Below are 14,367 nucleotides of genomic sequence, written 5' to 3' on the forward strand. Positions count from 1 at the left end.
AAGGTTAACGAAAGGGCCATTCGCTTTGTTTTCAAGGACAAGAACACCCCTTACAGGGACCTCCTACAAGCCCTTGGCCTGCCAACCTTGGCCGAGCAACGAGTATACAAAATTGCTAGCTCGATTTTCAAAACAATAAACGGTCCTAGCCCTCTCTGCTTGCGTGAGCTGATACAACCTAGAAACTCTTCCTACAACTTAAGAGGACAAAATATTCTCAATCTACCTAAAGTGCAAACTACCAAGCACGGACTCAAATCTTGGCGATATTTCGTCCCCAAATTATGGAATAGCCTCTCAGACACTGCCAGAATTTCAACATTCTATAAAGCCTTTAGGAAGGCGTTAAATGCTGTAGATATTAGTAGTCATTTTTAATTTTTAATTAAATAATTGTATATATTTTATAACTTTTAGCTCACTTTTTCTTTTCCTTTTTAACAAATTTTTAAGCTAGAAATTTTTAATCAGGAAATGCGTCGCACATATTTAAAGCTTTAAGCTTTGGAGAATTTTATTCACTTTATTTTATTTTATTTTTTTTATTTTATTTTTTTTTAATTTTCATTGTGGCTTACCTGTAAACTAGCTGGTGCGTTCCCGCGGATTTTGCTAACCATATCTGCGGGACGCATCGAAACCATAGCTAAGAGTGTAATGACCACATTAAACATTGTATTGTATTGTATCAGAAACCCATAAGGGTTGAAACGTGTAACGCGCGCGCACAGCGTTTGAATATTCATTTTGCTAAGTACCATATTTGGAAACACGAAGAATTTGTACGCGAATGCTTTATACACGTAATGACACACGCAACATAATTTTTGGTTTTGCGGTAAGTTGCTTAAATTTCGACATAACGCCGTAAATTTCTTACAGAAACTGAAGAAATTCATAAAGTGTCTCACAGCGAAGTTCTCCAGACTACTTCATGAAGATGAAAAAGGAGAATTTAACCAAAATTAACTTTATTTAACCAAGCTTGTTCAATAAAAAGATTACGCCATCGAGCGCGAGCTAGCGCGCGCTGTGAATTTAATCCAAATATGGTACTTAGTGATTTTCGAGATTTTCCAAATATGGTACTTAGTGTAAACGAATGTGCAAACGCTTTGTACAATGCGAATCATAGGGAGTTACACGTTTCAACCCTTTATGGGTTTCTGATTGTATTTTATACCATGCCATAGAAAATACAGCCAATCAGAATACAGGAAAGCCGTTGTATATTCGACGGTATTTCAACCCAACCTTCCCATCGTGCGCTGCGATTGTATTCTCGACGAAATTTAGAAGGCGTATTTTCTATAACATGGTATAAAATAGTTACACAACACTTTCTCGTGGTATACTATGGAATATCCCACTTGTCACTTGTATTTTCTTGGTATACACACTCGCCTAAAGGCTCGTGTGTATACCGAGAAAATACAAGTGACTCGTGGGATATTCCATAGTATACCACTCGAAAGCGTTGCATAACTAGTATGTATTGTATTGTATTGTATGTCTACAAGTAGGTCATGCTTGTACGTGCATGAGTTATTGTTCTTGAGTCAATTGACGACAACATCCATTTACATTGATGATTCCTTCCTTCAGTGGCACTGAATTTATTTTTTTCTTAATTATTGACATAATGCGAGTCACTTAATTTTCGTGTCATGTTATGTTCGCGACACTTATTGTTCGCGTCACTTTAATTTCGCGATTTTTTTGGAATCGCGAAATTAACGTGTCGCGAAAAGTTTATGAACTTCGGTAATTTCTTGACATTCTCTGTCTTTGTTATTCTTTAAACGCACGATTTTGGAGTTAAAATATTAAAAAGTATCTCTGTATCACTGCTATAAATTTCGCTGAAATCTCAGCCTCGTCAGGCACGTTCCGCCATCTTGAATCCAAGATGATACAGAGATACTTTTTAATATTTTAACTCCAAAATCGTGCGTTCAAAGAATAACAAAGACAGAGAATGTCAAGAAATTACCGAAGTTTATCGAATTCTTTTATCGCTTCGACGAAAGAACTTTCTGAAGCAGAAAAGTTTATGTAATAAGGTAAAAAGAAAAAGAGAAAACCAGATTTAAAAAAGCCTAAAAACTAACTATTTCCTTTTTTTTTTTTGGCACTATTTAGAATGCTTTCCTACCAACCATGCCCGAGGACAACTTTCTTGAGTGCATCAATGTCATCGCTGAGACTATGAAAGGAACTCGTTGGGTTGGACAGTGGTATGGTAAGTAAGGCTTTTTTCATTTACCCTGTTGTTAACATGGCAACGACCAGACCAGGTATTTCTCGTATTTACCCTTACTTTGTGTTGTTGGTGTGCCCGTTGGATTTGTATTTTAGTAATTTATTACTAGAAGTATAGTAAATATCAACGCTAAAAATACATGACGTTTCGGCGACGACATGTCACCATTATCAAATGCAAATTTACATGGTACATAACGATATTTATAGAAAAGAAAGTGTGAAACTAAATTACAATAGTCCTTTATTGGTCTTCAAGTTTTTCCTGTAGACACTTGTGTTAAGGCGGTTACAGGAAAAAGGAAAAAGACCAATAAAGGACTTCTGCTCCATTATCAGAGTCACGTCGACAATCGCTATAAACGATCACTTTTAAGAACTATGTTTGATCGCGCCAAACGCCTGTCTTCCTCGCCGGATCTCTTCGCACAAGAATGTAGGGAACTAAAGACCACATTCCTGAAACTGAAATATCCAGGGAAATTAATTGACTCTGTCCTTAACAGACTTCATTCCTCTCAAGACCAGAACGAAAGTTGTATTGCGCCAGCGGACAGCCCTGTACGCATCACCTTGCCATTCAAAGATAAAAAATCGGCTGACTACGTACGTACGTAGAGAACTGTGTGACCTAGGAAAAAAATAGATCGTGAAATAACACCAGTCTTCACAAGCAAGAAAATCTCTGAAGATTTGAATTTCACGGAAACAAAGCCCTCTCTAGTAAACCAACAAAATGTAGTATATGAATTTAAATGTACAACACAATCAAAAGCCGATCGACCTTCACAGCCAATTTGCCATCCTAAAGAAATGCCGCGGAAAGTTTGAGTGCCTAATTTACGAGATGCTCCTAATTAGGAAAAAGAAATCATCCCTGAACACTCAAAAGGACTCCATTCCAGCGAAACGGTTTACTTAGTTATGCACATTTTTCTGTTTTCCAAGCCTCATTTATTGTAATTTAGTTTCACACTTTCTTTTCTATAAATATCGTTCTGTACCATGTAAAATTTGCATTTGATAATGTGACATGTCGTCGCCGAAACGTCATGTATTTTTAGCGTTGATATTTATTCTGAAGTGTATTTCAAAATCTTCCGTTATCAGAAGTATAGTAACAATAAAAACGTTGCATTAAAAACATCACCCCACAACCAAAAACACTGAGTACAGGCACCTTATTATACGCTTCGCTCCAATTTTGAAAAATAACCCAGAACTCGTTAGAATATTTCCTTCCAATAATTGGAGTTACAGGCCTCTCCAGACACTTTATTTCGATATTTTTATTTCAGAGTGCGGAAATTGTGGACACCCGTATTTTATTGGGGAGGTAAGTGAACGTAATTCACAGAATTCACAACCAAAACCCGACTTTTCTTAGTTCCAATTGCTGTGTACTTCATGCGCATATATGGGTTATCGACCTAGCGTTCGGTCAAGATGATTTGCTAGGTTCTTTTTCTGCTTATTTTGCTATAACCACGCAGATAAAGAACGTGGCCAATAAGCAACCATTCTTACAAAAAAAAGTTTGATCAAAAAGTGTTTATTATACGGCATAAAGAACAACAATTTCCCTGTACGAAACAGCGGTCAATCCTGACCCAATCACAGTGCAGGATTTGGTTTATCTTGCCCGCTCACGGAGCTGGTCATAAAATAACATCTGTTACTTGTTGTTGCATTTAACGTCGTTTGCGTTATTCCGGAATAGTGTACACAGCCAATGCAGAAAGGTACGTGTCCAGACTGTGGAAAGGTCATGGGAGGTGAACATCACAAGTTCATGGGAGAATACAAGGTTTCCGATAGGTAACGTTAGCACATTTCTATCCTGAAAAAAAAATATATATATATGTGGCATCATTTGGGGTAATGATCAATCCAGTTATATATCTACCTTGATTTGATAAAAGGTGTCTTCCGAATTTTGACACAACACTATAGTTCTGAGCCATATTTCGGCAGAGAGCGTTGAATGAGGGCTAGTTTTAGCTCGAGGTGAACGTTGATTACTCTAATTTATGTCTTTTCGAACCAAGAAGACTGCATTTACGGCATTTTGTTCAAATTATGAATTCTACAATTTAATTAACTTGTTTACAACATGAAATAGCATCAACTGAAAACCAACTTAAAAAGTGCAAGAGCGAGAGCTGAACTGAAGCTTTCTAAATCCATGCATGGTCTAAAATGAACTATCAACAGGCGTTTTACATCGACGTTCGCTTCATTTTCAAGGAATTGGGGAATAAAATAACTAAACAATTCATGACTCAGCGAGACAATTCGATATGTTTCATGTCAGTTCACGGCCGGAAACCACGCATATCGAATTGCTTCTCGCTGACAAATCACAAAACGCGCTGATCACTAACTGAGCCAAATGAAGAGAATTCTACTCACATAAGGGTTTCAAGTGATTTCCTTTCGACCATAAGCTGCGCTCTTTGCAACCTTTCTATCTTATTCACAATGTAATACCCCGGATGTAGAAAAAATCGTTAAAAAGTGAACCAATACCTCCGGACATTGCAACACTGAGAAAGAGTTCAAGCCGAATATCGCCATGACCGCCTTCAAATTAGCCCTAAAGTCTAGTTCCGAGTCTTAGTTGATGTGGCTGAAGACATTTGCTGTCTAAAGGAAGCACAACGTTACTACTTGTACCAAGCAAAACGTACCGAGTCAAGAGTTCAACCCGTTAAAGCTTTGTTCTAAGGTACAATAACAGCCGACGCAAATCGTTAGACTTCCACCTTCATAAGACTTAATGATGTCCTCCGGCAAACTTCCTTTAGACAGCAGAATGGAAAGCTAGATCACAACTGTTCTACTAGTTAGCGCGCGCAACTTGAATTCAAATGATAGAGAGGGGTTGGAGTTAGAGACTGGGCTAGACTAACCACAAGTAAATCTAGGGGGAGGGGGGGGGGGGAGAGACAGGGAGAAAGAAAAAAAATTAAGATTGAAATCACTACATTAGACAGGGCAACATTTCATTGGAAGAAAGCCGAACAATTCTCCGTATCCTCAAAAAAAAAAAATGAAACCCCAAACATTCCTTAACAGCCCGATAGCCACCTTTTTATAAATCAAGTTAGATATATATATCTAACAAAGTACTTAAGGATTTCATTCTAATAGAGGAAAGTGCTTTTTGTCTCGTGACGTCATGACGTTGTCATGACGACACGAGGATATTCTACAGGGGGAGAGGTGCATTCCATGCGTGTTTGCTTTCTGGGGCCGCGGAATTTTCCCGCCATGTCAACATTTGCTTTGTGATCTGAGGCCGCCGGAATTTCATATCAAAGAACAGATAATGTTTCTTTACAAAGGTGGCAACTAACGCGCTGGTTTATCAAACTGTAGGTTAGGAGTATTTATTGTAAAGGGCTTATAAGACTTATTATGAAAAAATACAGGCCACTTTACTGTTCTTAAAATTTATTTCTTTTTATTGCTGTAGTTAGTTCACAGCCCTTTACGGGTCCTCTGATCGGTGTATCAAGCTCAGCAGATTCGGTGGACTCCCACGATGATATTAAGCGTTGACCTTATCTGTTAATAAAAGCGATCACACGAAATTCCCGCCATATAGTCTAGTCATATTAGTCAATCAGATAATAGCTAACCGTTCGTGACTATATTGGAGCAGAGTGTTTGGGATTTTGGTACAACAAAAGGGAAAAAGCATGTCTTAAACAGGATTGCGAACTGTAGGTATGTCGACAATATGTCAGAAAAAGCTTTTTTTGTCGTTTCAAGTTTTGATTAGATCCGCTTTCAAAGAGGTGATAGACCGCAATAGTCGAACCACATGTGTGCCTTTCCTTTGAGTTGATTAGCTAGCTGGTGCAAGTTGGAATTTGCGCTGATTAAACTACTTCAAATAAAAACTGGTAGATCCCGTGGACATTATTTTCCTTGCGTGTCTTCAATTCGAGTATTACCCTAAAACATGTGGGAAAACAGTTCAACAGTCACGAAGACACACGCCAAAGGTCAACTCTTCGCTGCAAGAAAGACAAAACTTAACACCCAAATTGCAAAGTGAACGTCACGACTCTCTCTGGAGAGAGAGATAACGCTCTATTTAGAGATCCTTTCGGCTTGCTAAAAGGCCTTATCTCTAAATTGTCGAGTCCATTTGCTTTTGATAACAATCAATGTCTCACCCGGTTCTTGTTTACAATAGATATGTTTTGGTTAATTAAATTTACGTGCACGCTATATATATATTTTTTTAAGGGTTACATGTCACGGGTTGCGTACTTGAGCAGATAATATTTTGCGACAATCAATTCAGAAACCTTATCAGAGCAATTTCCCAAGCATTTCTGTCTGTATTCTTTTTCTGCTGTTATCGGAGTCCTATAACTGTTCAACGGCTAGAACATGCTGGAGTGCACTTTGAATTTAAGTCAAGCCTACTTTCGAAAACCTTATCAGAGCAATTTCCCAAGCATTTCTGTCTGTCATCTTTTTCTCCTGTTATCGGAGTCCTATAACTGTTCAACGGCTACATGTTGGAGTGTACTTTGAATTTAAGTCAAGCCTACTTTCGAAAACCTTATCAGAGCAATTTCCCAAGCATTTCTGTCTGTATTCTTTTTCTGCTGTTATCGGAGTCATATAACTGTTCAGCGGCTACATGCTGGAGTGTACTTTGAATTTAAGTCAAGCCTACTTTCGGCTGCTTGCCACTTTGGTGTCGGAAACAAGTCGCGTGACAATTATAAATACAAACATTATCCGCCTGACAGAAATAGCAACGATCAATTAGTATGAATCAAGATGGACGTTTAATTACCGTGATAGTGATCGGAATGGATACCATTAAGGCATCAATTTCAAAAGTTTGTTTTTAAGCATGTAATCTTATATATATATATATATATATATATATATATATATATATATATATATATATGACTGAATTTTTGAAAACCGTGTCAGCAACACAAACCTCTCACTGGCACTTTGCCAGGAAAATCAAAGGCTTTGTCAGTCAATCAAGCAAAGTCAAGCAGTCACTGGCGAACAAACACACTCACCTGAGTTTTGCCCAGCTGGATCACCGCCGCAACCTAACCTTGTTGCCTAACCAGGCCAGTTCTGCTGACGAAAACCAAAAAAGACCAAAAAATCAGTTTTTTAGTCCAAGTGTCCACTTTATGAACCCACCCCACCCCCCTGGGTTATGAGACCTGCTGGTTGGCATGGTACCACCCTGTAGCCTGAAGCCTGGGCTGCATGCCAAAACCCTTCAAGACACCAAGCCCCCTGCTTTTTCAAGCGCCAGGCTGGCCTGACCCCTGGCTATCGCCAGGCGACAGGCGAAAAAGTTTTGCTTCAACCGGAGACCATGTTTTCAAAAATCCAGTCATATATATATATATATATATATATATATATATATATATATATATATATATATATATATATATATATATATATATATATATATATATATATATATATATATATATATATATATATATATATATATATATATATATTTTAAGTTGGATTTTGAGCCTTTCGCGTGAGAATCTTTTGTAGTTGGAATAAACCGGCTTTGTTTTTATCTTTAACTGTGAAATCGTGAAGTTCAGCGCAAGCATTCACGACAAAGGTTTCTGAATTGACAAGTGAATCAAGAGTTTCGTATATCGTGTTGTGAATGTCACAACTTTTATCGAGCGACAAAAGTAGCTTTAGTTTTAGTTCAAATTTTAGGGGTGAGGAGTCTAAATGTTTCTTTATGTTAGATGCACGCTTTTTAATTTTCGATATCTTTACAAGCAATAAATAGACGTGAAAAGCAGTCTATTTTCAAATAAATTAAACTCTGAAAAGAGTCACGAGACACTAAGCCCAGAGGGCTTTTGATTTGTTCATGGTAACAGCACTCAATTTACAACCCATTTCTGTAGCTTTTAACGGCTCGCAGCATAGGGAATGAAGTCTAATTTACTTTCTATCGTTTATTTTCCAGAAAGGACAAAACAAAGACTGGCCACGCGCTGGGTAAACCTGGTTCGAGACCTGCTTGTGCTGAGCCACAAAGAAAGATGTCACCGATAGTGTGCAGTCTCCTGCGAATTATCATGCACTCGGCCATGGTCATGGGAGCATGCAGAAATGCTCCGGTAAGTAGTTTGACACCAGTGAACATTATTGTGAAGCAAGATAGAGTTTGGCTAGGAGAGGAAGTAAGACAGTGGACCAGGTTTGGTCGTTCTACGTGGCTTATTGCAATTAAATAGTGGACTGGAAACTGCTAAGGAGACAAACTTCAAACTAGTTTTCCTTCGGATATTGTTTTTCTTTTCCAGCTCAAAATTTACCATCTTTATTATTTACAATACACTTCAGTGATGATTTCGACATTGCTGATCCTAGCAGTATGCAGGACGCGTGTCACATATCAACCTAGTAAATGGCCCAGCTCACCACGAGTCTCTCGTAGCTCAGTTGGTTAGAGCGCCCAACCGGTATCTGGGAGGCCGTGGGTTCGATTCCCGTCGGGGACTCAGAATTTTTCTTTGTCCCATGCTCGTGTCATTGTTGAAATAAAAATTCATCTTCATTATTTATCACCGAGCTCAAAATTTATTATCTTTATTATTTACAACACACTTCAGTGATGATTTCGACATTGCTGATCCTAGCAGTATGCAGGACGCGTGTCACATATCAACCTAGAAAATGGCCCAGCTCACCACGAGTCTCTCGTAGCTCAGTTGGTTAGAGCGCCCAACCGGTATCTGGGAGGCCATGGGTTCGATTCCCGTCGGGGACTCATAATTTTTCTTTGTCCCATGCTCGTGTCATTGTTGAAATAAAAATTAATCTTCAGTAAAATACTTTGTTTATAGATTCCCACAAAAGGTACTTCAATTGTAGGTAATATCTAATCAATGTCATTAACTTCCTTTAGCCATATGCGTTTTACAGAACGTAAATTTAAATCAAGTATGCTTCTTTGCAAAGGCAACCGCAGAGCTGATCACACCTCCATGTCCAGCACAGACTGTAGCGCAGTTTTTGTGGCAGCATCTCCAGAGGGACCTGGATGTTCTTGGCAGGGCACTGGCACGTAGTGTTGATGACGCAGCACTGACCGTTCACCTTGTACTACAGCAAATGATATCGCTTAATGGAGGACAAACTGGTACAAACTAGTTTACTTTAATATGTGGTATGAAATAAGACCTAAAAGAAGACCTGAAAACTGAAAAGAGACCTGTTTGCATATCTTAGAACTTGAAAGGGAGGTTTCTCGCATGGGTAACCGTCAGCAAATTCAGTTTACGTATGAATGCTGGTGCATGATTATTCGTCTTTTTCTTTTATCATCTTCAGCAGACGCACATGGCATGCGCCTTCAAAGTCGAGCCAGTCGCATGAGCTGGGAGACAGATTTCTGTTCTGTCATTCTTTTTCCTGTCATCGCGGTATGTTATCAGTTTGGTCATTAATATGCCTTGATTATTTTATTCCCTTCCTTATACTGTCTCCTGTTTTAGACGCAATTTTTTCTAATGTCGTTATTCTATGCAATCCATGTTAGCATCTTGACCAGAATCTACAGAAGGCTTCGAGGCTTCTGATGGAAGACGAGAGATTTGGTACGTTAGTTCGTTTTTTAAAATGAAGTTACAACGTCTTTAGAACGATGTATATTACTTTCATGTTAGTTTCGAATGAACATGTTCATAACCCGAGTTTTGCAGTGTAAATACTAAAAAGAAATCAGTTTAACTTGTATGTAAACTTTGACGAATCTAGAGATTGCCGCATTTATTGACGAAAAAGTGGTAATTTTGTTTTGTTCCGTCTTGTTCTCGATCTATGGTCAACAGGAAGTGATCCATTAGTGAGACAGTTGTATGAGTTCGATGCGCATGTGGAAGATTTAACCCTGGGCGTAAGACCCATGTCCAGGTCCCTTTGGAAGTACCGACGGCAAATCACTGTGGAACATCTGGGAAACTCATTCCAACAGGAAGTTCTTTCTGGTGGAGAGGAAGAGTACAAAGTGCTGAATGCTTTCCTTAAACAGGTACCGCCAATGCTCAAACACATTTCTTAGTATGTTTTAGAAAATAGCACAAAGTAAATACGTGCGCTGATTGGTTAAAAATTGTGTTTCTATAACTCGATGGAGACACAGACAGTTATCGTAGACACGGCAATCAATATTCACGGCGCTAAAATAAGCAATGCAAAAATAACAACTAATAATTGTGCCAAATTTTAATGTCACAGCTGACAAAAACCAGGTTAAGACTAAACAAATATTTGCACATTTTAAAACAAGCGAGTAAGATGTTTACAGAGCCCGCTACACATTCAAAAATAGTCTGTGAAAGAAATTATCGAAGCGGCTGACCTTTCAAAGAAGTATATGAATTGGCGCAACTTCACTCCATTCTAGGCTTTGCAGCACTTCAGAACTATTCACAGCTCCTCAACTGGACAAGATATTCGTCCAGAATGCCGAGTCAAACTTCTTTTAACAGAAAAATAATTCACTTTCACCTCCAAGGTTCGAGTCGCTCGATCGTCGGTCGTCAAACCATTCGGTTAGTTCGATGAAGCGAAATAAAACCACAATTCTTGACTCCTTCCAGTGCTGGACTTCAGTTAAACCATCGACTTAGTTATTTCTCATAATTACGTTAACTTTGGGGCTTGTTTTCTTTGTTTGTTTGGCCAAACAACGGTGAATTTTAACCTTGAAGCAAATGTTGAACAGTTGATTTATTTCTGTTCATCGACTCCCGTACTATGATTGGTTGATTACTGTTCATGACGTAAAACCGCGAGGTGAAGAGAATCTACGTTTTGATGTTAAATAAAGCGCTAAATATTACTTTGATGTGCGTTATTTTCTTTGTGCTGTTTTCTAAAAGAAATAGAAAACATGTTTTCCGTGTTTCTATCGAGTTATAGAAACACTCGTGAAAGTTTGGGAGAACTCGAAAAAGCTGTGGAAACACTCGTCTATCGACTCGTGTTCCCACAGCATTTCTCGTTCTCCCAAACTTCCACTCGTGTTTCTATAACTCGATAGAAACACGGAACATGTTTTCTATTTCTTAAATAGTTGTATCAACGAGCAGAGATGTTCGGGAAGCTAAACATTGTTTTTGTTGTTGTTTTCTTTTGAGCTTTATTAAAATTTTCAAGCGGTAATGACCCTTAAGGAAAAGCTCATCACGTCGATCAATTTTCGCGCTGGTTAGATCACAGGTAACCAAAGCGTACTATGAGAGTTTGTATGGATGTACTAAGAAGGCTTGTATGGATTTGAAATAAAGTTGAGAAAAATATCCCTTTTTACCGGTGAAAAGTTATAATGAAACTTTAAACCTTACCTGGTGTCACGTTTTTGTATTTCTAGTGCTTTAGAAAGTCATACGCGCGGTTTTCGTCTTAACCGTCTGTTGCGTACTAAAAGAAAGACAAGGTAGGAAAGAAAATTCGAAAGGCGAACGCAGGCCTCTTCAAAAAACTCGCTAAAGTAGCTCAAAACCAGACGTAGCTTGATCTTTTTACTTCACGATCCAAGAGCGATAAATATTCCATCTTTCTGTGTAATTGAATTGCATTCAAGTTGAAGTTTGGAGCTAAAAACTTCATTTGAATTCACAACTTCGACACAAATCGGTCGCCATTAGGCCGTGAAATACAAATGCGAGCACCTAGCTAACGGTCGAGCCTAGGGCGAGTACAAAATCCACCCCATCCGGGGGAGACAGAGGAGACCTCTTGTAAGCACCATCTCATACTCACTACAGCCACTATAAGTTAATTTTTGTAACGCTGGGAACGGTGCACAGATTTGAATGTTGATTGAATGGGTTGCTGACGTTTGGGTTTACCCGCCGTTGCAAAAATTAACTTATAGTGGTTGTAGTGAGCATGAGATGGTGCTTACAAGAGGTCTCCTCTGTCTCTCCCGGATGGGATGGATTTTGTACTCGCCCTAGGCCCGACCGTTAGCTAGGTGCTCGCATTTGTATTTCACGGCCTAATGGCGACCGATTTGTGCCGAAGTTGAGAATTCAAATGAAGTTTTTAGCTCCAAACTTCAACTTGAATGCAATTCAATTACACAGAAAGATGGAATATTTATCGCTCTTGGATCGTGAAGTAAAAAGATCAAGCTACGTCTGGTTTTGAGCTACTTTAGCGAGTTTTTTGAAGAGGCCTGCGTTCGCCTTTCGAATTTGCTTTCCTACCTTGTCTTTCTTTTAGTACGCAACAGACGGTTAAGACGAAAATCGCGCGTTCGCCTTTTTAAAGCACTAGAAATACAAAAACGTGACACCAGGTAAGGTTTAAAGTTTCATTATAACTTTTCACCGGTAAAAAGAGATATTTTTCTCAACTTTATTTCAAATCCATACAAGCTCTTATAGTACATCCATACAAACTCTCATAGTACGCTTTGGTTACCTGTGGTTAGATGCCCCAGAATGGGGTGTAGAGAATCTTTATCAATTTTCTCTTTCACAAATATAGGAACACAAATTGCGCTTCGTCCAGTTTCTCCCCGACATTGTTCGTCTCCAGCGTTTGTTGATGGACAGATTTCACAGAAGAATTGATAGAACAGATGCTGAGAACTATACCATCCGCAAATTCCTACAGGATCTTCCAAGAGGTAATGTAACAACTATGTTTATTTCTTTTTCATTTTTCACTTGTCGATCAAGATTTGAATTATAAACTAAACTTATCACGCGTCTAGTTATGTTCTTTCTTATGATCATGTACTTCTCTTTGGTTTCAAGAGTAAGCCAGTCTACTCTTACTGTGTTCACTCGGACATTACTCAAGCAAAAAAATCACTGTATAAAGGAAGGCAACTTGAAAAAACTCATTCGTTAGTTAGTTATTTAGTTAGTTGGTTGGTTGGTTGGTTGGTTGGTTGAGACCCAAATACAAATTGCCCTTTTAAAAAACGAAGATAAATCAATACTAAAGATAATTCGAAACCCATATTAGGTTGCCGAAGCCTAGTATGAGCAATGCGTATTTGAATTCTTCAAGTTACAAAATGATTGATAAGGATGATTTCTTACCGTCATATCTTGGGCTCCCTTTGTATCCTGGTTTTAGTTTTTGGCCAAATTTTGTCTTTAGCGGTTGCCTTCATTTTCGGTAGTCATGACCACATTTGGTAAGTCACGTGAGCAGAACACAAAAAACCCTAAAAACTCAAACAGCTTACATTTTGTTATAAGGGCGATCAGTGTTTGACATAATAAAATTTGGTTTGTATCTGATCTTAAAAAAGTTGGTAAAAACGTATAAAAACTGAATTTTCGGTAACTCTCTGTTACCTTCATCAGAGTTAAAAAAAATTGGTTCAGTTTTTGCATAATAAGTATTTTATACACTGCCGGTCTCTAGGGATGTTCCCAATGTTAAATTAACTTGTGGGAAATGCACATGCTCATTCACACAGTTAATGTCCTGGATAGAATGTAGCGCTTCTAGGAATAGGCGTTGTTGCCTATTGTTGACATTTCTTTCTAAAATTTCTACATAATCCGGATGAATGTCATGGTCTGTTGTTTCCGCGTGAAATCTTATTGCGCTTTCGTTATTAGATCTTGTGCCAGGCTTGTGTTCTGCGCCGCGCGAATTCCATGATCTTTTGCTCTCTCCCACATAGGCAAAATCACATGTTTTGCATTTGACTTTGTACACAATTCCCTTGATCTGATTTGTGGCGGGGCGGTATTTTGGTATCTTAAAGATACTGCCCAGTGTTTTAACAGGCTTGAAAGTGGTTCTTATGTTTTCTCTGCTAAGCACACGTCGAACTCTCTCGGAAACACCCTAAATGTATGGGATTGAAGCGTAACCCCTTGGACTTTCTTGACTTTCTTGGTTTTCTGGCTGTATGGTTTCTTGAGCCGAAACAAGGCAACGATCGATGAAACTTTAGGGGTATCCGTTGACTTTAAGGTCACCGTTTACTTGTTGTTTTTCGCTCTGTTTCCGCTCAGGGGTTGAGGGAAGATATTTGGCACGATCCATTAGTGTCTTTACTACAGCTCCGAGTCGTTT

The 14,367-nt window shown here is 38.6% G+C and overlaps 1 protein-coding gene across 1 annotated transcript in view; it reads left to right on the forward strand.

Moving 5' to 3' along the window:
• The window catches only part of LOC144665394 (E3 ubiquitin-protein ligase rnf213-alpha-like), a 160,039-nt gene that overhangs the window by 127,261 nt on the left and 18,411 nt on the right, over positions 1-14,367 (forward strand). Inside the window, exons 67-75 of the mRNA XM_078526651.1 lie at positions 2,143-2,242; positions 3,561-3,598; positions 3,983-4,080; positions 8,273-8,426; positions 9,271-9,451; positions 9,643-9,734; positions 9,851-9,908; positions 10,143-10,342; positions 12,811-12,952. Of these exons, the coding sequence (XP_078382777.1) occupies positions 2,143-2,242; positions 3,561-3,598; positions 3,983-4,080; positions 8,273-8,426; positions 9,271-9,451; positions 9,643-9,734; positions 9,851-9,908; positions 10,143-10,342; positions 12,811-12,952 (1,063 nt within the window). The remainder of the gene's footprint in view (positions 1-2,142; positions 2,243-3,560; positions 3,599-3,982; positions 4,081-8,272; positions 8,427-9,270; positions 9,452-9,642; positions 9,735-9,850; positions 9,909-10,142; positions 10,343-12,810; positions 12,953-14,367) is intronic.

Source organism: Oculina patagonica, chromosome 1 (assembly GCF_052425735.1).
Source record: "Oculina patagonica isolate OP01 chromosome 1, crgOcupat, whole genome shotgun sequence".
Classification (NCBI taxonomy): Eukaryota; Metazoa; Cnidaria; class Anthozoa; order Scleractinia; family Oculinidae; genus Oculina; species Oculina patagonica.